Source organism: Trachurus trachurus, assembly GCF_905171665.1.
Source record: "Trachurus trachurus genome assembly, chromosome: 22".
Lineage (NCBI taxonomy): Eukaryota > Metazoa > Chordata > Actinopteri > Carangiformes > Carangidae > Trachurus > Trachurus trachurus.
Window position 1 is genome coordinate 10,311,823 of NC_139907.1, and position 23,629 is coordinate 10,335,451.

The 23,629-nt window shown below is 39.7% G+C and overlaps 4 protein-coding genes across 6 annotated transcripts in view; 3 read left to right on the plus strand and 1 right to left on the minus strand.

Moving 5' to 3' along the window:
* map4k5 (mitogen-activated protein kinase kinase kinase kinase 5) overlaps window positions 1-1,610 on the plus strand; it is a 33,883-nt gene extending 32,273 nt beyond the window's left edge. For both annotated transcript variants that reach the window (XM_083998273.1, XM_083998274.1), the window contains one exon: window positions 535-1,610. In XM_083998273.1, the coding sequence (XP_083854399.1) occupies window positions 535-622 (88 nt within the window). In that variant the 3' untranslated portion in view covers window positions 623-1,610. The remainder of the gene's footprint in view (window positions 1-534) is intronic.
* Window positions 1,611-3,042: 1,432 nt separating this feature from the next.
* cdkl1 (cyclin dependent kinase like 1 (CDC2 related kinase)) lies at window positions 3,043-13,779 on the plus strand. The gene is made up of 10 exons (XM_083997518.1): window positions 3,043-3,096; window positions 3,926-4,192; window positions 6,367-6,488; window positions 8,972-9,044; window positions 9,421-9,511; window positions 10,763-10,963; window positions 11,467-11,549; window positions 12,136-12,192; window positions 12,286-12,441; window positions 13,209-13,779. Exons 2-10 carry the CDS (start codon window positions 4,010-4,012, stop codon window positions 13,308-13,310), a joined length of 1,068 nt encoding a protein of 355 aa, XP_083853644.1. The 5' UTR covers window positions 3,043-3,096; window positions 3,926-4,009; the 3' UTR covers window positions 13,311-13,779.
* Window positions 13,780-13,977: 198 nt separating this feature from the next.
* On the minus strand, window positions 13,978-16,435 carry dmac2l (distal membrane arm assembly component 2 like). Its single transcript, XM_083997519.1, has 5 exons — window positions 16,381-16,435; window positions 16,177-16,288; window positions 15,517-15,725; window positions 14,790-14,961; window positions 13,978-14,662 (listed from the first exon to the last, which is right to left on the minus strand). Exons 2-5 carry the CDS (start codon window positions 16,269-16,271, stop codon window positions 14,545-14,547), a joined length of 594 nt encoding a protein of 197 aa, XP_083853645.1. The 5' UTR covers window positions 16,272-16,288; window positions 16,381-16,435; the 3' UTR covers window positions 13,978-14,544.
* Window positions 16,436-16,561: 126 nt separating this feature from the next.
* On the plus strand, window positions 16,562-21,955 carry l2hgdh (L-2-hydroxyglutarate dehydrogenase). Of its 2 annotated transcripts, XM_083998160.1 has the most exons (11): window positions 16,562-16,790; window positions 18,026-18,141; window positions 18,808-18,959; window positions 19,702-19,833; window positions 19,916-20,078; window positions 20,164-20,198; window positions 20,287-20,454; window positions 20,979-21,136; window positions 21,239-21,370; window positions 21,493-21,724; window positions 21,804-21,955. In XM_083998160.1, exons 1-10 carry the CDS (start codon window positions 16,699-16,701, stop codon window positions 21,686-21,688), a joined length of 1,344 nt encoding a protein of 447 aa, XP_083854286.1. In that variant the 5' UTR covers window positions 16,562-16,698; the 3' UTR covers window positions 21,689-21,724; window positions 21,804-21,955. The 2 variants fall into 2 exon arrangements, with proteins under 2 accessions (XP_083854286.1, XP_083854285.1); XM_083998159.1 differs by having other exon boundaries at window positions 21,493-21,955.
* Window positions 21,956-23,629: the final 1,674 nt, after the last annotated feature.

The following is a 23,629-nucleotide window of genomic DNA, read 5'->3' on the forward strand; positions in this document are numbered from 1 at the left end:
GATGAGTTTGATGAGGGAAACCAAGAAATCCCATTAGCCAGCTCACGGCTCTGCTCCGCCGTTCTAAAAATAGCTTGCACCGACAAATAAAGGTAACGAACCTACTGCTATGACTATAGGGATTATGGCAATGGGCCAATTTGCCAAAATGTTGAACTATCCCTTTAATTTACCCACGCAAATATGTGATCAGATCTTAATGTGGACACCCGAGATGCATGTTAATGCCAGGTGTAAACAGGTGTTTAAAAAGTTAAGTATTTATGGTATTGATGCTATTGTGGTTTTTAAAACAAGTCTGCGTTGAAAAGCTAATCCATAATGTGGATGGATACGACTCAGAATCAGAATCAGAGCGAGCCTCTCATCACAGCTCTTCAATTTCTTTCTTTGAAAGTAGCAGCTTCCTCTGTGGCCGAGTTCAGCTCTGTATCTGACACAAAAGATTTCTCAATGTGCAGTTCTGCTTTTTTCTTTTTGTAACATCTCCATCTGATGCTCAAACTGTCGCTCTTGTGTTTTATTTTCTTGCAGGGTGGTGGTTCTGGAGAGCCGACCCACGGACAACCCCACGGCTCTGAGCAACCTCTACATTTTAGCAGGTCACGAGAACAGTTACTGATCCTCTGCCCGAGACTGGACGGGTCTCAGCCCAGCGGATAAGATGCCTCAGCTTTGGGAGAAAAAAAACTCTGGACGTTCTTCAAAAAGTTCAGTGTCATGGGAAGAAAACGTCTGGTTTTTAAAAAAAAAAAAAAGAAAAAACGGTTATTGGGAGCTTTTGTTACTGATCGTGGGATTGACAGGTCAGTAAAAGCGTAGCGACTTCAGGCTGGATTCATGAGTAGCCTTAAACACCAGCAACACGTTCACTGTGGCTCCGCTCATCACCATCACACGCGATGATGAGGAAACTGTTACGAGAAACAATAAAAAAGCTCAACTGAACAACGTTACCTAGCATTTCTCTCACTTCTCTCTTCTGTGGACTGGGTTACAAACACGTTATCTAGAGGTATTATCGACAAAAGTGCCATTAAGATTCACAAGAATTTGTGATTGTATTAGCAAACAATGGGAGATTTGTTGTGTTATTGTCTGTAACATGTCACACATAATCACTGCCGGTGACAAAATGTTATTAGGCTTGAAAAGAGATTTTACAACTTTGTAGTAAACTAATAGATCAGTTTGAACAGGAACCCATGAGCCATGTGGGTTATTTAAGCAATATTTATTAACCTCATGTTAAGTAGTAGGGTATGTTGGATTTCCAGACAGTGACAGCAAGTCCCGCTGTGTGAGGATTAACTACCTAGTAAACAGTTCCTGAGCAGCTTTTGGTTATTTTTACTGCTATGTAATATAGTTGCATCTCTCTGGCTCTGCTGCATTTTTAGAAGTTGGATATAATGTACATTTTTTTTCCTTTACCCTCTTTCTTTATAGACCTTTTACTTCTCATTATTTGCACCATGTAAGCACTTTTGTACATTTTTTAATTTAAAATGGAATGACAAAATGAGGGACGATGCTAGGTTTTGTTAACATCTTAGCATTCCCTTTGCAAAATGTTTAATGTATGCTGTTTTTGTAATAAAAAAAACGCTGTTAACAAGAGAACACGAATGGTACTCTGATTTATTTCTGTGTTTTATGAGCTGCTGTGTGATCGTCGAGCGTCACTCCTCGCTGATGATTAGTCTCTAATGGGAGGAAGGGGGAAGACAAGTGAGTATTAATTTCCATTATTTCCCATATTTAGTCTGCCATTCCTCTGACTTCACCAGGCTGCACTAATTGGTCTCTGTGCGACAAGTCGACACGTCAGTTTTCCTCTAGTCAACTACCTGTGGGGTGATGTCAGACAGATGTGGAGTGGGAGGGGGGTTGTTGTTGTTTTAAATGGCTCAACAAACATGAAATTGACTCTTAATGTGGAAGAAAGAAATCCTGAAATTATCAAATTAAAAAGATTGAGTGGTTTAGCATCTGTGGGGTGCTTTATCTGATGATTCCTGACTCCATCTTTAATTTTCACACATTTTAGACTCTCTGTCCGTGAAGTGTGAACATCTTAAAATCTACAACAAAAAAAACCCTCTAAGGACTTTGCTTTTCTCTTTTTGTCTGGAGGTGGAGTCACTAGTTCCTATGGGGACTGTGGTGGAAAAGAGAGAAATGTGTCAAGTTGACGACAGAGAGCGAGCGTCAGTAGCTAACACAGGAAATCAGATGGGATTACCTTCAGAATAAAAGTTTTTATCTAAAGTAACGAATTGGCTTCCAGCTCCATTTTCATCCAGTCAGCCTGAACCATTTTAACTTTTTAAGCTCATTTATCACAGAATTTCATGAAAAGCAACAGAGTAAAATATAAAAATGCAATATATTAAACTTTGATTTAAAAAAAAAACTACAGTTATGATAATATTTGAACCAGGATCGGAAATGTAATGTAAGGATTTATGCACAAAATGGGGATACTTTGTGATTAGTGTTCTTAATGTTGATAGGTATAATACTGTTTATACTCTATTACTGTTTCTTTTTACTGCTATCGCCATTTGCTGTTTATTATCTGTGCTGTACATTTCTTTGCTGTTGTCTGCTGCTGCAACCTCATAAATTTTCCCACTGTAGGATGAAAAAGGGATTTTCTTTTCTTTTCTTTTCTTTTTGTATGACTGGTCAATCATTAATACCATACTGAATAAATGTATTACCATGAAGATCCAGACATTAAAATTAAACATTGCCATGATCTACACAGGGTATTTTAATTTTGTAGTTGAACACTACATGCTTCAAAGTGTATTCACTATATTTATTCATTGAGTTCCTGTGTTGAGGGTTTTGTGGCTCTGCTAAAAGAATTGATGAACAACTGACTGACTGACTGACTGACTGACTGACTGTGTTTTATTTTGAAAGGCAGGACCGGATGTCAGGCTGCAGTCTTCTCTTTAAAGCAGGACACCCGTGGAGCAGCAGGGACAGAAGAGCAGGGCTCATCCACCTCACTGGTCGCTGTGAGAGGAACAACAGACGCTTCCGTCTCTGCCTGAGAAACACCTGCAGCATTTTACTCTGAAGGTGAGTTTGAATATTTATTTAAAACTCAAACAGGAGATGTTTTAATCTTTTTTTTTTTAAATTAGATATTCCTCATGAAAATATAAATGTGTTTACTTCACGACCAGCTGGTTACATGGGACAACTTTGCTCAGACTTTAGGATGATCCTTATTATATTTTCATCCCTCAGCATCACTTATAAACACATAACCTGAGCTGCTGATTTAGCTCCTTTCAGACATTTTATTGAGATTTTTGTCTTATATTTGGTCTGTTTATAAGTGCAGCACTTTGATTTCATTCCCCTGGCTGCTCACACTGTGTTATTTGTTTTCGCTCTGTATTCCCCTCAGGGAAATGACCCAATATACTTTGCATTGCAAATGTTTTCGTTACGCAACTGGACCGTGGAGAGAGACAGGTGTACTGTTCCCTGTTGTTGAGGCTGTTAAATCGGTCTTTTAGAGGCAGTTTCAGAGGTTATCTCCACACTTAGACGCCTCACATCCCAGAAAGTTACATCCAATCTGAGCTCAGGTGCAGGTATTTAAATTTTTCAGTATATTCAGATGATTGTGCACAACACTTCTGTGCAAAATTGGCACCAAAACAAAACTTTATCAGTTGTGTGTATTATAAATGTATCATTGTGTGTTTTTTCTGAGAAGACTCAACCTTCATATCACCTGCTTCTCGTTCATTTTTGATCCTACGTGTGAATTTATTCCACTTTTAACTCAGTGAACTCCTCATAAAAGCAACAGGTGGTCAGACCAACCCCCTCCCTCTGTCTCTCACCTCTGTTGTGACCCCTCCTGTTTCTCCTCTCTCTCTCTCCTCTGTGACAGGCTGCAGAGACGCTGCTGCCTCGCTGAGCCTTCTGGGAAAAGTGTGTTTTGTTTTTGTTGTTTTGCTTTTTTCTAACCCCTCGGATGAGAGCCGAGAGTATGGAGAAGTACGAGAAGATTGGAAAGATCGGAGAGGGCTCCTACGGCGTCGTCTTCAAGTGCAGAAACAAAGACACGGGGCAGATCGTCGCCATCAAGAAGTTTGTGGAGACCGAGGACGATCCCATCATCAAAAAGATCGCACTGAGGGAGATCCGGATGCTGAAGGTGATGACACACACATGCACAGTTATTATCCTCTGTTTTTACTCCTATAATATCAGTCACATTTGATCTTGAATGCAAACCAGTCAAGATATCAAACATCTCTGATTGTTTGTCACACATATGACAGAAAAAAAAATCTAAATTTGACTTATTTAGGGTGGAAAAAGTCAAAATTATCACATGCATCTTGATTTTCTTCATGCTGTCTTTATAGTCCAGTCATTTTATGAGAAAAGGTTAAACAAATTGCAACAGAAGCAAACTCAACTTATTTTGTATCCTCAACATGTCCTGAGTGAGGGAAAAAAAGCCCCGAAGAATCCCATTAGGGGAAAGTTTCGAAAAACACCCAAACATATCCCATTTATACGCATATAAAAAAAAATTTCACGTGTATAGGGTCAAATTTTTAACCTTTAGATATCTCCATGAAAATTACTGAGTTGATTACTTACATTAAGACAAACAAAAAATGTATGACAAGTTTTTTGAAATTCTTTGTTAACATGAGCAAATTTGCATAAATGTGTATAAATTTGCATAAATTGCACCGTTTTGACGGCACATGTATATATGAAGTTGCTGTAGTGGTACCGGCATGAAAATTGGAATGAGTTGACTCCATTGGTCAACCGACAAGTTGACCACTTTAAATTTCAAGATGACTGCAATTTTTCAAGACAGCCACATCCTTAGTAGAGCAGGTATGACATGAGCCAACAGTGCATAATCCAATTACGTATGGCTAATTTGCATACATACAACACCTGATCTAAACATTGAGTAGAGCTGGTGAAAATGTCTTGTTCAATCTTGTTAACATATATTATGTTAACAAGATTGAACAAGACATTTTTTAACTGTAATATGATATTACAGTTAAAAAAGGAATGGAACCAATTTAGGCCCATGAGCATTAATCGAGACGGAGCATGTCATACCTGCTCTACTAAGGTTGTGGCTGTCTTGAAAAATTGCAGTCATCTTGAAATTTAAAGTGGTCAACTTGTCGGTTGACCGATGGAGTCAACTCATTCCAATTTTCATGCCGGTACCACCACAGCAACTTCACATGTGCCGTCAAAACGGTGCAATTTATGCAAATGTATACACATTTATGCAAATTTGCTCATGTTAACAAATAATTTCAAAAAACTTGTAATACATTTTTTGTTTGTCTTAATGTATGTAATCAACTCAGTAATTTTCATGGAGATATCTAAAGGTTAAAATTTTTACCCTATACACGTGAAATTTTTTTTTATATGCGTATAAATGGGATATGTTTGGGTGTTTTTCGAAACTTTCCCCTAATGGGATTCTTTGGGGCTTTTTTTCCCTCACTCAGGACATGTTGAGGATACAAAATCAGTTGAGTTTGCTTCTGTTGCAATTTGTTTAACGTTGACCCCTTTTTTGGCCTAAAATTACTGGACTATTAGTGCTGTGAAATATACAGCCTCCTCTTTGTGGTGCAGGGCAGCAGGAGGGAGACACCGTGCAATAAATTCTGCAATGGGGAAGCGTTTTTGTAGCCGGTGCACAGAGAAACTCTCATTTAACAGAGGTTTAAGGGGCTGCAGTTAAATGAAGGAAAATCCCTGCAGTGTCGGGGCTGAGACTCAGGCATCTTCATTAAAATGTGAAATCTCTGCGAGATTCAATTTAATGACAGGAAATTAAAAAGAAATCTGCAAACTTGAACGTCATCGCTGTTTCTATCTTTTGCTTTCAGCTGCTTCATCTGTCAAGTTTTTCTCCCTGATGCTCAAAGCTACTTTCTCTTGTTTCCTTTTTCTTTCTTTCTTTTTTTTTTAATGCTGCGTACTAATAATAATCAAAGATGCACTGGTACAATTGTTGGTGGTTTAATTAGTCATGCAGTGGGTGGGAGTGTCCGTGGCCTTCTGGACACCAGGAGCTCATAAATAGGACGGGATGGGGACAGGTTGTCAGGGGCAACAGCATGTTTATTACCAGCTGTTAACAGTTTAGTCTGTTTAATAAGAGCAAACCAGCGACTGTAGCGTTCACTGTGTGACAGCTGGATTTACTGTGTTTGCTGAAATAGTTGCTATAATAGTGTTCACTTCAGTATGTGTAGGATTCTTAACAAAAAAGATGTGTTTTTCCTTTTCTAATGTCGGTTTTCTGTGTTTTTTGTGTCCATGCAGCAACTGAAACACGCCAACCTGGTGAATCTGATCGAGGTTTTTCGACGCAAGCGGAAGCTTCACCTCGTGTTCGAGTACTGTGACCACACGGTCCTGAACGAGCTGGACCGACATCCCAGAGGGTGAGAGTCACTCAGTCTGTTTTTTTTTTTTACTTCTCCTAAAGTCCAGTTGTGATGAACTGAGTCAGAGCTCAGATTTCTGACGGCATGTCCAAACAGGACTCAGCTCTGTCCCTGTCCTCTCTAGCTGCAGCTTTACTGTCTCTCAGCAGCTCAAATAGTTTAATGTAGGTGAAAAGAGATGATCTATAATTCAGTGTTTGACTTTCAATTTAATCACATAAAAAAGATAAAACACACAAATATACCAACATTTAGCATTAGAAACTAAGTTAACACACTCAGGTTGGTCAGAAAAGGACTCATGTCATAATTTGGCCCATTTAGTAGCTGTTCTGAAGCTTTCTGTTATATCTTATGGTTTTCATCAGTTTGTATATATACTGTATATATATATGGGTCAGTCAGTGACAAATAAGGGTTGGTAAGATGAGCAATTCAAAAATATCCTTTAAAAAATTGTTTTAAATTGTTTTGAAAACATCAGATTTGTTAAAATGTACATTTTGCATTCATGTTGGTTTTATGTCATTTGAAATTACATTTGCACCATTTTTTAACAAAAGTAAGACTGAATGAATGAATGATAAATATTACATATTGATTCACCGACACTGGATTTAAGTGTACTCTGAAAATATTAAATTGAAATAGATCTTTTTGCTGTGTTTCTATATTTAACTTTTAATGCATTTTGGCAACACTGAGCAGGACATATTCTAAAACCACCACTTTTTTCTAATAACGTATGACAAATTCTTCAAAATCTGAAGAAACATAGTGTTGCATTGCAAAAGTGAATTACATTTATAGTCAGATTCTTATATAAAAATACCAGTTACACCACTTGACATTAGGTTGCATCACGTCATTGACCCATATACATGTCCCTCAGCCTGTGTGTGTGTGTGTGACGTCTCATATTAGTAAAACAATGAAAAGCAAACACGTCGAGCTGAGGACAGAGTGATGCAGAGGGGACACACACAGGAACACACTGTACTGAGATTCACGGAGAAACTCATAAATCTCGAGTTCGGCTGCTTTTCATTAAACAAACTGCTGTGTGCTTTCTATTATCTGCACATTACATACGTAGCTCACTGTACACGGGGCTTTGTCCCGCTCTGATGGGCACAAGCCTCGTCTCCGGGGGACGCTGACCCGCTCGCTGTGGAATGTTTACAGTGATGCTGCCCTCCCAGAATGCTTTGCTTTGGTCGAGGAGCTGTCGGGGACTCTTTAGGCTCGGCCACATTTTACTCGCAGTGTTTTCGCTGTCTGGTGTGAACCCCTCCTCCTCCTCCTCCTCCTCCTCCTCCTCCTTTGGTCCTTTGGGCCTGTAGCCCCCTGCACGTAGAGCGTCCAGAACAAAGTGTGGAGAGAGAGAGAGAGAGAGGGGAGGAGATTGTTATTAATTGCCAGTCACAAGGCTCGATTTAGCCATTTCCACGGCAACACTGATAGATGATGGTCCCTGAACCAACAAAGCCTCAGTTGTTGAGCATCTGGGTTCACAAAGGAAACGAACGGCAGGACGGTTCACCGATGTCCGAGGGAGAAACAGAGGAAAGCTATAGAGACAGACAGACAGAAAATGAAATATATATTTACCTCCCATCTGTCATCTGTCTGTTCTTCTGTTATTAGATTCATCTGTTTAGAGATATGTGCACTCTCTTTTACTCGACTAAAACCTGCAGGTAGCTGTAGTTTTCCTGTCATTTAAAAGTGTCAAAATGCCTATAAACATGGTGCATGGTGTCAATAATTGCAATAACTAGATTAACTTTCTCTAGCCAACATTTTAATCACTGATGCAGTTTGACTAAAGGAATTGTATTTTTTAAAGCATTTTTATAAGAAAAATACGCGTGTTCAGCACATTTAAGATGTCGACTGTGATATAAAGACATTACGTACAAAATTGAGTTCATCTGTTGATTTATCAGTTTCATTCTCATTGATCTATAGCAGTCAGTCAAAGCTTCAGTTATTAATCTGTTGAGGAAAACCATTAAAAAGTGGTTGAAATATAGAGTGAGTAGATTCTTTGCAAAAATCAAACTTTAAACTCGATTGAAGTGACTGTTTTAGTCCTTTAAAGATCATTGAATTACTTTTTTTTGTCTCTCGAAAGTCTAAGTTTGTTTTAAAACCTGTTAAACAGATCAGGCGAGTAGTTTTAAAACATCATCTGCACAAATAAGGGATTTGTCGTTATTAGACAAATAGAAATCATACGGGACAGTGATGAGGGTTGTTCAAATATTACAAATGTTGTGTACACTTACTGTGAATTCATTTTACAAATGAGGTGAATTTGTTTAGTTTTTTTGCACTTAGGTAAAATGTGACCAAGTGCAATTGTGATTTATCCAAAAATTATTTCATTTCCTCAACTTGCTCAGCATGTTCACAGGTTCTCAGTGATACAAAGTGTTACGACACAAAGTCATATTGTTTTCTGTTTTGTCTCCCAGAGTCCCAGAGCATCTTGTGAGGAGTATAACCTGGCAGACGCTTCAGGCCGTCAATTTCTGCCACAAACAGAACGTAAGTGATCTGTCCCTCTGTCAGTCAGTCCTCCTCCTCGACTTGTTTTTGAATTCCTCGGGTCTCCTCCCTCCTCCTGCTCCCACTGAACCTTCTGCTTTATGACTCTTTTTTTTTAACAAGAATTCCTTCCCCTTGGCCGACGACAGTTAATGTATCACCTAGACACAACAGACGCTACGAGGGCCCCGTTAACAGGGTGGCATGAAACCCAGAAAGCTCCCTCTCTTTTCTTTTTACTCTTTCACACACACACACAGTCCTCTTCACACACAATCCACATCTCTGCACCACAGTCGTCTGAGCATCACTGAGCTTTCCTGTTTTCCTGTTTCCCTGTTTTCATAACTAAATGTGTGTGTGTGTGTCTCTGCAGTGCATCCACAGAGACGTGAAGCCTGAGAACATCCTCATCACCAAACACCAGGTCATCAAACTCTGCGACTTTGGCTTCGCCCGGATCCTCAGTGAGTTTTTTTTTTTTTTACAATAACCAAAACGTTTGATGATTGTCGCCACCTGGTGGACACAGCTGTTCTTACATGTCATGTTCAAGGTTGTGGTGTCTTTGTTGTATCTTTGCTTCAGTGTAAGATGGGATTTTGGGGGCCAATGCCAATATAGGCAAGGCAAGGCAAGGCATCTTTATTTATATAGCGCATTTCATACCAAGGCAACTCAATGTGCTTTACATAAAGACAAAACATAAAAAAAGAAGAAGCATAATATAAGACAGAATAAAAACAAACAAAACACTGAAAACAGAGTTAAAAGCAAGAGCAAATAAAAGTAAAATAAAATAAAATAAATAAAGTTTGAAGTTCTCAGCTATAAGCACATATAAGCATATAAGACAGTAAATAATCAGACATTAGCCTACTCATACTTGCATAAATACACTTTTTTTTTGCAGTGATACCTCAAATATGGTTAAAAATCTTGAAACAAATACTGTATGTATTGGAGGCTCAACATTTTACTGTTTACCAATAAATAACTTTTATTATATTATTCAAAATAGCCTCAGAGCAGCACCACAGTAACCTCTTGGAAAATCTAAATGAAATTGATAGAAATAATTAGAAAAATGACAAAAGCCTTTCATGAATTACAGACTTTGTTTTCACAGGCACTCATCAGTCCCACAGTGTTGTATGGAAGAGCAAACCTATAGAAATGAGATAAAAAAAAAGAATGAACGTAACAAACATTATTTTTCTTTAGTGGGTTAACCAATGCATGAACATTGTCTCTAAATTGAACCCAGACAGTTTGCAAATTTTGAAGGCAAAAAAAGTGTTAGCATTGTTTTTTTACTGACCAACCCACACACTGATATGTCTAAAAAAAAAAAGGCCAAATCCCTACTCAGATGCAGCTGCAAAACTGAAAGAAAAAGCAGCAAATAATCAGAATCACCAATGAATTTAACTTTCAAATCCCCAAAAAAGAGTTAGTTGTTTTTCTGGTTAGAAAAGTCTCAGTCTGATCAGCCACAACATTAAAACAGTGCCATGGAGAACAACTGAAACTACAAATCAAGTTTGAAGTCTAATCACCTACTGAATGAACTATACAAATACACACCAAATTAAAAACCACTCACCAGTTCTAATGCTGTGGCTGCTCAGTGTATTTCTATAACATATAGGTTAGTAAAACAAGCTGCTTCTTATAAATCCCTCACGCCTCCTGTGTTTCTGTCCCGTGGCGACCAGCTGGCCCCTGCGACTACTACACAGACTACGTGGCCACGCGCTGGTACCGGGCCCCTGAGCTGCTGGTGGGGGACACGCAGTACGGCCCTCCGGTGGACGTGTGGGCGATCGGCTGCGTGTTCGCTGAGCTGATGTCAGGGGTCCCGCTGTGGCCCGGGAAGTCGGACATGGACCAACTCTACCTGATCAGAAAGACTCTGGGTAAGTGTCAGCATTTAGCTTCACTTTATTTATGCATAACTTTATCAGGATATTTGTTTTGAAGATGAGAGATTTTGTACTCTGGATGTTTGAGCTCATGTGTTTTGTTTTTTTAAACTAAACTTCAAGCTTTTTTCTGAACAGAACATAGACATATAGAAACACTCAGAACAGAAAACCACTCCAAAAAGTAAATAGATAAACAATAAAAAAAAAAGGGTAAATCTATGACAATGTATGTTATAGAGCTCATGTGTTTTTATTCATGTTTTCATAATTACAGTAAATGAGAATTAAAGCAGGAAAAACACTTTTCGCCTTTGGAGGATTAGAAATTCTGAGATGTTTGCCAGGACTGGATGAAATGAAATCATAACGCAAAGCTTCTTATTCTTATCCCAAAACAAATACGTTTCCAGGAATAATTTTGGCTTTGAGTTCAGGCTGAAACAACAATAACTCGCACTAATCGACTCAGTGTTGTGTTGATTTGTCGCCTGCAGGAGACCTGATCCCTCGACATCAGCAGGTTTTCAGCAACAACCAGTTCTTCAGTGGAGTCTCCATCCCCGAGCCACCGGAGATGGTGAGACACCAGTGGTGTAGTCTAATTTGTTGTAGTGGATACACTGTTCATATACCTGTATCACATAAACCAGGGATGTAAAACTCAATTTAGTTCAGGGGCCACATACACATTTGATCTCTGAATTTGATGGGCCGGACCAGTAAAATAACAGCATAATAACCTATAAACATTAAGAACTATAAACCTTTCCCTTTGTTTTAGTGCAAAAAAGTACATTTTTAAGATGTTTTACATTAAATAAGCTATCATTTTACTAAAGATATTATGAACAACTTGAAATTTCTTGAGAAGATATGGGCAATTTCACAACATTATGCCTCTTCTGTCTTCTATGTAACTTTCACACCGCACGTTTGACACCCCTGTCATAGACTATAGTTAGATAGTTTTGTTGTAGTAGGTATACTGACATATTAATGCATTTTAAGTGGGTATACAGTACTGCTTATACCTGCGTATCACTACTACACCACTGTGAGACACACACACAGTTCATTAAAAAAAGATAGTGAAATGTACCAAACATGTTCTGTGAAGTCACATTAATTAACATGAAATCTCATTTGTCATGTTGTTACTGTAGGAACCTTTGGAGCAGAAGTATCCAAACCTGTCGCATCAAGCTCTGAGTCTCATGAAGGTAAAGATGTGATGAAAGAAAGAAAAAACTAGACCTCATGGGGAAACAGACGGACCCAGCCCTGACCCTCTCTGTCTCTCCCGTCTCCTGTAGGGCTGTCTGAGGATGGACCCGTCGGAGCGGCTGACCTGTGAGCAGCTCCTCCAGCATCCGTACTTCGACAGCCTGCGAGAAAAGAGCCTGTCCCGAGAGAAGGAGCGCTGCAGCAACAAGAGGGCGCGTTTACCTCGCAAACACCTTCCCCCTGGGGTGAGCAGCCCTTTTTACGATTCTTTTGAAGCTGAGCTGCTGCTGTTAGTCAGGGATCAACCACATATCATCTGTACAATCTGCAGACAATGTTGGGATTGAGATTGTATTCACACAGGTAAACTGTCTAAGTGTCAGGTTAAAGGAAAATTCTCCATCCTGTCTTATTTTATCAACAGATTATCTTTATAAAAAAAAAGGTATAAGGTATAAAATAAAGGTAGAACAGGAGAGGTTAAAGGACTCAATGAAAAATCTTTGAGTCAGGTGAAACTGCAGCACTTCTTTATGTAAATGTTGTCTTTGTTGAGGATTTGAGACACATGCAGGTGGACAGGATATTTTCCAAAAATATTTTAGATAATGAAAGAGTGAAATGCAACTAATATACGAACAGCAGAGTCTGGCGTATTGTACACTTGTATGTTTTTGATAATTATTTATTATTATTATATTCTCAGTATTTGCACTGGGCATACTAAAAACGTATACTGTAGGAGAGGCGATCAGTGCTGAGGTTGTTTTAGTAAAATAACTTTCTTTTTATTATTTAAATTTCTATTGAACTTTCAAAAACAAGAGCAATAGCTGGAGTACAGGTTTAAAGACACAGGTATTAGTTCTGGTTCTGGCGTAAGCATCTTCACAAGGAGTTGACCCGTCCTCTATGTCACCTAGTAAAATGCTTTTCGATCATAATTGTCCCTGAAATGTTAACATTATATATAATAATAATAATAACTTTGTGTATTTTTGTCTCCGTCCAGTATTTGCCACAGCTGACCGGCAGCAGCATCTTCCCAGCACTGGACAATAAAAAGTACTACAACAACCTGCGCAAGTTCAACTATCACCTCCCGAACATCTAAACACACCGGACCACTGACCACTGACCTTGACTTTGACCACAAACACCATCGAGCATCAACGTTTTCTGAACAACCTCAGGAAGCGAAAGCCGACCCCGGAAGCACCTCGGTTCTTTCTTATTAAAACATTTAAGAGGATCCAACTATTTTAACAAAAAAAAAAAGGAAAAAAAAAAGTTTGTTTGCCACGTGAGGTGTCGGGTCGGGTCGGATGTGTCTTGATGCTGATGTCAGTCTATGCACTATTCCCCAACATATCGACTGGGACGTGTTGGTTTATGTATGTTGCCTACTGTACGTTTCAAGCTAATTTGTGTGTTTTTGTGTAGCTGTGCACAGACGAGGAGCGACGTGCTGCTCTGCTTGTAGTCGCTGAGTAGACTGAAGGTAAAACTGCCTTTGCCAAATGTATTTTTTTATACATATATATATATATATACTATATATATATAACGATGGACTCTGTTTGAGTGACATGTTTTTGTAGTGAGTTTTATGTTGTTGAGCTGATTTGTCTCGAGTAAATTATAAAGTAGGACACAGACTTGTTTTCTGTCACGGATAAACGACTCATGAGCATCTCTGAAAATATTTATTGACGTCAGGAGTGAACACAGTTGTGAACACAGTTGTGAACACAGTTGTGAACATTCCCTTAACCCACCTTGACTCACATTTTGCAGTGACAATACCACAATGTACTCGATGTTATCTCTTGAACTCTGGTGCTAAGGATGTTCTCAGCCATCTGTCTGTCCTCAGATATTGTACACATGCCAAATTAATCTAAAGAGAAATGATTTAAAAGACTTTTGAATCCTTGATTCCTCTGGATTTACTCTCATTCAGTCTCTCTGTCCCCACATATGGAGTCACTTTTAATACCTTGAATGTTGACGATATAATAAAGCAAAGAATAGTTCATACTATCAAAAATATGGTGTCAACAATATAAAGTGCTTTATCTTTTCTCTTTGCTGGAACCTTTTTTTTTTAAACATTCGACCACACAAGCTTAGAAATAAAACATTAATTTAAATAAATCCTATTAACCCTGAACCCAGCGCCACACTGTTTCCTTGAAGAAAAACTGAAACATGATGAACATGTGCGTAAATTCACTTCAAAGCCAATGCATGCTTCATTTTTTTCCTCCTACAAGTTTGACTCTTTTACTCTGAAAACCTTTACAAGATCCCATATGTTACACCAAGCTGTAAATAGCAGGAAGCCGTCAGTCCAGGAGGTCCATCGCCAAATCCAGGCGTGGAAGTGCCGTCTGTAGTCTGTCAGCTGTCGTCTGTTTGTCTTTGATTCCCGGCAGATCACTGAGAAACAGATACTCCAGATTCCTGTGTGGTATTAAAACCTAATTACTGCATGAATATTATTAGTAAAAACATTTTAAAATGGGTGAATCGTTAAATCTCTCTAACAAAAGAATTGATTTAAACACACTTTATAAATAAGCACACTCACTTGAGTTTGTGCAGAGCAATGATTCCCTTATCAGTCACGTTTCCACACGACACCACCTCCATCATGTACATACTCTCCTGCAGATTCTCTATTGAGCTCAGTCTCTCCAGACACGTGTCCTCAATGTACATGCTCTTGTTGAACTTGATTTCCTCCAAGTGTTTCAAACCATCTGAAATATTGAGGAAAATAACACAAAAACAACATCAGCACATGTTCAACTGATTAAATACACACAAGCAAAGAAGAGCTTTACTGCAAAAAAAAAAAAAACAGAAGCACGTGGACTCTGGCTCTGAAAAACACACAGTTTGGAGCGGTGCAGCCAACAAGGTCAGAGTGCAGTAATCTGGTGTAAAACATCCTGGTCACTTGCGTCACTTTTGGAGCATCAGATCAGACTTAAGAGAGGTGCACTTTCACCCTCACCTTTCCTTTCTTATTAACACAGAGGGGAATCGCTTTCAGCTCAGTGGCCGAGGTCAAGCTCAAGCTCACATTAACACAGTCAATGCAAAATTCACACTTTCTGAACATGGTTTTAACCTTTGATTCAACTCAACTTCTAATAAGGCTCAGTAAGGCTCTGCAAAATCCAACACTGTGTGATCTGTTGACAGTATTGGATGGATTCTCCTTGAGATTTCCATCAGTTCAAGTGACTTTGACGATCCCTCTAATTTACACAAGGACAGAAACATAATATTCGTCACACTGTAACACTGACCCAGGTGGTCAAACCCTCTGTACATGATGCAGGAATCAGTAGCGTCAATCGCCTGGATCTTGTATCTGCCCAGAGGCCCAGTTGGCAGTGCGTTGTAGTCGTGATGCCAGCGATCGAAACCTTGAAACCTCACTTTAGCTCCACATCTCAGCAGCCACTCTGCAGCAGCTCGGTCTGGACCAATAGCTTTGATCCTCTCATAGTCCACCCTGAACGAAGATCAACAAACATTTACTGCATGAATGATGACACAACGTAACGTGACGCAAAACATTTAGCTGTTGCTGCAAGGGATGAATGAAAAGAAGAGCAAAGAGGGCAAGTCCATATGGCAATCTGCCCATCAGGTCAGACATTTAACCTGATTATACTGTTTATTTATTTGGTTGAAATACCAGTAGCCTACATACTGTATCATCATATGCTTGTTGTTCACCAATTACAGTTACTAAAACCAAATGGGTAGCTGCATAAATGCTTAAATACAAACTATATTATTGAATTAATACCTGTGTGACAGAAGCAGAAATTACACACATCTTAGGAGTAAGCTTTGTTACATTATATTATGAAACTCTACCAAATAAAGTGGCCGCTGAGTACCGGTATGTGTACGTCTGTTGTTAATGTTAATGTGTAGGTTAATTAATGAAGTCTCACTTGTTGAAAACTGCATTGAGCCAACCCCAGAAGTGTCTGCGGCTCGACTCCCTCTGTCTCACCGCACACTGCACCGCCTTCGATAAAAGCCTCATATCGCTGAGCTGCAAAACTAATTAAAACAAATAATTAGTAAGTAATCGAAAATAAAAATTTGATAAGCAAAATGCGACACAGTTGAAACAGGTTTTAAAAAAAACTCACCTGTCCTCCAACAGCCCGGACTGTTTACATTTGGGAGGCGTCCATCGCTGAAACCTTCGACCTTATGATGACGCAGGACGCTCCTTCGATCCCATTGGCTGGAACGTGGCTACGTACGTGCGTCACGACGCAGGGGGCGTGGCTTCGGGGTAGAGGGGCTTAGCAGCTAGCACCGGCTCGTCCAGCAGCAGCAGCAGCAGCAGGAACAGGAACAGGAGGAGGAGGACACAACACCACTCAGACAACTCAGGGAGCCCTGCCGAGTAGTTTAAAATGAAGAAGCGACTCTGAGAAGGTTTTATAAAAAAAACACTGAAGATGTTGCGGATACTGAGCGGTGCGTCGGTGAAGGCTGTGGGGGCAGCGTTGCCGAAACAGCTAAAGGACATAACAAACAGACAGCTGCACAGGTAAGACTGACAGGGAGGCGGGTAGATCCACAGGTGAGAACAGAGTGTTTTAATATAAGTTATTGGCAGGATTTTTTTTAAAAAGAAGGAGCAGACAAGCGGATACTTGCTTGAAACTTGAATAAACAACTTTTAATTACCAAGGACACCCTTTACCACTAAGAATTAGATTGCACAACATCGCCTCTCTCTGCATAACCCGATATGCACTTGCAACTCCCACCACATTTTGTTCCACAAAACATCTGTCTGCAATTGTGCCTCCTCTGCTATTATACTGTATAATGTCAGATTTCAGTTTTACCTGCAGAACAACATGTCTGTCAGTCAGTAGATTTGCATGAAAGCAAGTCTGCATCCATATAATCTACATCTCCATACAACTCCCCTCTCCACCCTTCTTTAAACAAACTGTGAAAAGTACGTTGTAACTTAAACCCATAGGTTTGTAATGAATGGGTAATAACTGAAGTGTCTCAAGTGATACCAGCAGGAGATCAGAGCCTGCTTTCATCACAGTAGAAGTTGCCAACTAAAATTATCTTCACCTTTAAGAAGGAGAGATGTACATGTCTTTGCATGTTGTGGCGGTCCTGTTCTCAGTGGCTCCAGTTGTTTAAAAAGCAAATTACAGAAAAGCACCTCAAGCAAAGTGAGGGTATGGAACATTTAAGCTTTGTGCTCATGAACCTTAAGTTGTGGATATTATGGGCTGTGAGTTTCTAAGCATGTTTTTCTCCATCAGGTTTTATTGCCTCCACTGTGCCTTGAGCTGTGCTCCACTCAGCCTGCTTCTCATTTGCCAAAATTAAAGCAAGATGTTTTCTGGTCCAAATATCTTATGGTTGCGTGAGAGAGCTGAATTTTAAACTGTCGTCTTGTAACTGTGCTTACAGTAAATGCTTTATTACATAAAAACAAGCTGTGGATTGCAGAGGAGTTGAATGCACAGAAACTTACTCCCCCCCCCCCCCACTAGATCATAGTATGTGGTAATTACTGCAGGATTGTGAACGTTTTTTAACTTGTCAGGATAAACACATGGCAGAGCTGCATGTTGTCTGTTTGTGTCTGTCTCAAAGGTCTAACGGTTGCTCATTCAGTCATGATACAGTTGGACATTGAACCCACTGACCTAAATATTCTGCTCTTGTTTATCAGTAGCCATCTCAAATTTGAACAGTCCTGAACCTCACCTCCTGTCCTAACCCTGTCTGTCTGTCTGTCTGTCTCAGCACCTATGACGTTGCCGTGGTGGGTGCCGGCATCGTGGGCCTGGCCACGGTCAGAGAGCTCATCCTGCGACACCCGTCCCTCAGCTTCATCCTACTGGAGAAGGAAAAAGAGCTCTGTGGGTGGAGTATTAACAGATGTTGTTATTGTGGTTTTTGTAGAATAAGGAAACAAGTTCTGAAGAGCGAAATATTTTTTTTTATGTGTCACATGTGTCTTGGCGAAATTACAGAGTGTTGTGTTGGCTCTGTACTGCAGCTCACTGGATCTGCCTTGTATAATCTTTTTATTTAAAGATATTGGGTGAACAGTGAGGGAATTATAATCCTGTTATTGTAGAAACCAGCACTGCTCAAACTTGAACATCAACGATTTACCAGCATAGGTCGTTGTTTCATTTTAAAACCAGTAGGCTGACATACAGAACCCAAAACACTCATAACACATTATGTTCTCATTGTATTATTTTTTGGAAAGCATACATACAATTAAAAAAAAGTTATGTAATATGTCATGAGTGTCATTTGGTTGCACCATACGGTTGACATTTGGTTTTTGCCCTTTGAAGCGATAACCCTGGAGAATGTCTGCTGTTTGCAGTTTCATATTTACTTTATAAACATGACAGTGGCGCCCTGTCCTCTCACTCTCTGCACCAAAACAAATAATCATACTAACTAGCTATATTTATTCCATTAGTCTGTATTAGTGTTGATATTTAAAAGAGAAAATGTTCTTTCTTCTTTTTGTTCTTTAATTTCTCTGTCTTCTCCTCTGTCACCAGCTGCGCACCAGAGTGGGCACAACAGTGGAGTCATTCACAGTGGGATCTACTACACGCCGGGCTCGTTGAAGGCCCGTCTGTGTGTGCGAGGAGCCACTTTAGCCTACGAGTACTGCGAGAAGAAAGGACTCCCTTACAAGAAATGTGGAAAGGTCTGCCGCCCGTGTGTTTTTAAGCAGATAAGACACAACAACGCAGCATGTTTACCTTGGATGATTCACTCAAGGTGCTCAGCAGCTGACTCAGGATTATTTGGAGCAGCTGTGCATCACATTACCACATACAAGGAGAAATAAAAACTCACATGTTTAGTCGTAATAAGTTTGTCAATTTGTCAACAGATCAATAAATAACATGTTTTTTTTATGACAAAACAAATCTAACAAATTAGAACCAGTTTACAGATTCTTACAACTTATAAATAACCTTTTAGAGTTATTTATTTATTTATTTGCCTTGTGTGAAAGTTGCAAAAAAAAAAGGAAAAGAAATCTGCACAGTGGGTCTTTTCCTTTTTTTGTAAGTTTGCACTTTTTAATCCTGCACATAGCCTTCTTTGGATGTGCACACTTTTTGCCCTCCTTATGTGAAAGTTGACCATCTAGAGAAAGATGGGGAATAAAAGGACAAAGAGAGGAGGCAAGGTGGGGAGCGTCAGGTGAGGAGTTGGGGGTTTGACCTGCAACAAGGTCCCGAATTATTATCTAAATTATTGGCTTCAAATTTAAACCAGGGAATGATTAAAAAAAGACGAAACAAAATCTGAGCAAGGACACACACATCACAGATATTGAGATTTGACACCCAGTCCTGCAGAGGTGCTCTAAATAAGATGTGGATCTTTGCCTTGTGTCTGTCTCAGTATTGATCGCTGTGTCTGTGCTTCTCCTGCAGCTCATCGTGGCCGTGGAGCAGGAGGAGATACCCAGACTGAAGGCTCTGTACGAGCGCGGGCTGCAGAACAACGTGCGCGACCTCAGCATCGTGGACGCCAAAGGGATCAGAGAGCGAGAGCCGTACTGCAGAGTAAGAGACCGGTTTGCATTCACACAGCAGAGCAGATTGTGGTGGGTGAAGCCGTTTTTACAACAGTGAACCATCTTTTCAGGGTATAATGGCCTTGGATTCACCCTACACCGGCATCGTGGACTGGAGGATGGTGGCTCTCAGGTATGGCACCGACTTTGAGGAGGCGGGCGGCACCGTGGTAACCGAATATGAGGTCAATGACATCTCCATGGTGAAGGAGAGTCCAGCTGGGAGCACTGAAGGTATTAACGTGTCAACACTGTTGTGATTAAAAAGATTTGTTTCAGTTTATATTAATGCTTTTTATAAAAATTATTCTATTTGCAGGGATGAAGTATCCAATCGCAGTCCGAGACACAAAGGTAAAATAGCTTATAAATAAAAGTGATCACAGTGTTTGGTCTATTGTGCTCTGCTCTGTGCATTCTTAGCATTGTGTTGTTTTGTCAGGGCAACGAGGTGCGGTGTCGTTACGTCCTGACCTGCGGAGGCCTGTACTCAGACCGCCTGTCGCAGATATCTGGATGCAGCCGGGAGCCGCGGATCGTCCCGTTCAGAGGAGATTATCTGGTGCTGAAGCCAGAGAAGCACTACCTGGTCAAAGGAAACATCTACCCTGTAAGAGACACAGGGTTTTTCTTTTCAGCTGTTTAATCCACATTAATCATTTGGTTGGGTGTTAAGTGTTGGGTATCAAAAACACAAAAGGCTTAGTTGCACCCATGTGGTGCCATTTAAAAAGGTTTGATTTCCTTGTGTTTCTCTTTGTGTATTCTGATCTAAAAGCAGCTCCCTGACAGCTGAAAATAATTTGAGTGAAAATGAGTTTGAGTCCAGTCTAGATATTTTCAGCCCTGCTTTGTGATTTATGTTGAAAATATGACCACTAAAAATCCTGAAAGTTCACGAAAGAGTTGATCAAATCTAAACCTGTGACGTTGTGGTGGATCTAAGTAAAGATCATTTAACCTGAAGGATTAAATATCAGTTATCCTGAGTTAAATGATAATTGTAGTTTCAGGACTTTTGATTTGCCTTCATGTTTTTTATAAACTTGTTCAAAATATAAGTGGACTTCCTCCTGCCGAATATACATCACTGCTGCTGCTTCATTTTTATTTTTTAATCAAATGTTCCTCCAGGTTCCTGACCCTCGTTTCCCCTTCCTCGGGGTTCACTTCACTCCTCGCATGGATGGAAGTGTCTGGCTCGGTCCTAACGCAGTTCTCGCCTTCAAGAGGGAGGGTTACAAGCTGTACGACTTCAACGCCAGAGACTTTGTGGATGCACTTTCATTCAGGTAGATTCAGAACATCTAGTTCAACGTGGTCTGAAATGATCTGGTGTAGTAGATGTCGGTGATTCATTCTGAATGTTTCACCTCTCTCTGTTTCTGCTGCAGGGGCCTTCAGAAACTGGTGTTGAGGAACATAACGTACGGACTTGGAGAGATGTACAGGGGAGTTTTCATCGGTGCACAGGTTAAAATCCTGCAGAAGTACATCCCTGAACTCTCACTGAGTGACGTGCTCAGGTAGAACAGAGACACGATTTTTATAACATAAATACAGAGACACATCTTCTCTGTTTCAAACATTTGGTTTTATGTAAACGTCACAGTGGTGCTTCTTTAACCCTGCTTGTTTTCCTCTGCAGAGGTCCTGCAGGAGTTCGAGCTCAAGCCCTCGACCGGGACGGAAACCTCGTGGACGACTTTGTTTTCGACGGCGGGGTTGGAGACGTGGGCAGTCGGGTGCTCCACGTGCGTAACGCTCCGTCGCCGGCAGCAACATCCTCCCTCGCCATCGCCGAGATGATCGCAGACGAGGTGGAGAACCGCTTCTCGCTGTAGAGAGAGAACGGCAAACGCCAAAAACTTCAGCTCGAGGTGACCAGGTGAAATTTGAGCAATGCTGCGTCAGGCTGTCACAACCTCCTCAGCATCATAAACAACATTTTCGTTACAGGTCGAGCCTTAATACCGGAGGAGAGAGGTGGCACATGTTGGACTTCATTACACTAACAAGACTATTTTTACTGAAGTAGTGCTGTTTCAGGTCTGGTTATATGTTTACGCCACCACATTTCAAAATAAAATCCAGTCAAGCCAAGCATCACATTTGTCTAAAACAAAGTACATCATCAGGTTGAAACTATAAACAGGGATAAACTGTAGAAACACACAAACATGTTTTGTTTTCAATGTGAACGTAACTTTTTTTTCGGCATTGCTCATTTTAAATGAGTGTTTTTTGTAGAGTTTGTGTGGAAGTTTTTATTTTACTTTTGGTTGTGGTGTGTTTTTTTCTCAGCCACTTGAGTCTGCAGCTGCAGGTAGTTTGTTATTTGACAAATGTCTAGTCGACTGATGAAGAGTTTTGAAGCAGGCCAATCAAATAAACTGTATTTTAGTCCCTGCACCAGTGACAGCCAGGATTATGTTGATGATGTGTTTGGGTTGTTTGTCCGTCCATCCCGCTCTCAAATTTAGCACTAAGGAGGGGGAGATTGTTACTGCATTTCTTCTTTTTTTTTTTTTTTTTTTTTTTTTTTTTTTTGATTTTTAACAGTAAATCTTTTTTTTTTTTATTCACCCATTCAAACATGTGTACAGTTTTTTTTTTTTTCCAAAGCATATTTAAACCGCCCCTTCCCGCCTCCCTCCCCACCTGCCCCCCCCCCCCCCACATATCAACAGGAAGGGTCCTAGACGACAGATGAGAGAAAAAAGAACCAAAAACAAACAAACACACAAACAAAAAGGACAACAATAACAGAACAGAAACAAGTATACAAAAAAAAAAAAAGGCAACAAATAAATATAATAATAGAAAACATAAATAAATAATGAAATAAATGCAATTAAGAAAGAAAAAAAAAAAAAAAAAAAAAAAAAAAAACGTTACTGCATTTCTTGGCTGGTTGGTGGAGGCATACAATCACAAATCAGTCTAATTCTAGTTTTTTAAGTAATCCCTAATTTTAACAATAACTCAAATGGGATGTTGGGCATCATGCTTTCATGGTTAATCTAATTTTTGGAAAGAAATTCTTCATGTAACGCACAATTACAGCTACAGAACGCACAATTGTCCTTTCTTCATTTAGCGGGTCTGTCCTCCAAAATAATTTTGATATTTAAAGGATCTTGAGATTATATAAAGGCTAAATATTAAAGGTTTATTTCGTATTTACATCAAAGCAAATAGAGAACACTTGGTGCTTTTTTCTATATTTTTTAATGTATTTCTGGGGGTGATCTCATTATTCTGCTACTGTCTGTTCTTTGTTGTGGCCTCAGATGTTTCACATGTTGCTAAAAATGTCCCAATGAAATTGGTCTCCCATACTGTCATGTCGGTCAGTTAATTGACAAATGAATGTTAATCATTTTTACCATATATACATATTTTTAGATAGCAAAACATACAAATGTTTGTGCCATATGATTTTGAAATACAGGATGCAGTAATCTATGGTACTTTTTGTAAATATAAATGGGGATTTTTGTGCAAATGTCAAGAAAATAAACAGAAAACAAGACAACTTTGTTGAGCTGAGCTGTTCTTTATACTAAAGAAGTTGCTGGAGATTTTTTATTTTTGCAGAAGTGAATTTTACGCACTTTTACAATGTGTCCACAAGGAGGCAGAAACACAGCAACAAACACTGAGCTCCTATGCTGGAATAAATACAGTATAACTAAATTAGAGGCTATTGTCAAAACAGTTCTCATTAATGTTTGCACTGTCTATGCCTGTGGACCGCTTTAAAAAATAAATAAAGTGTCTTT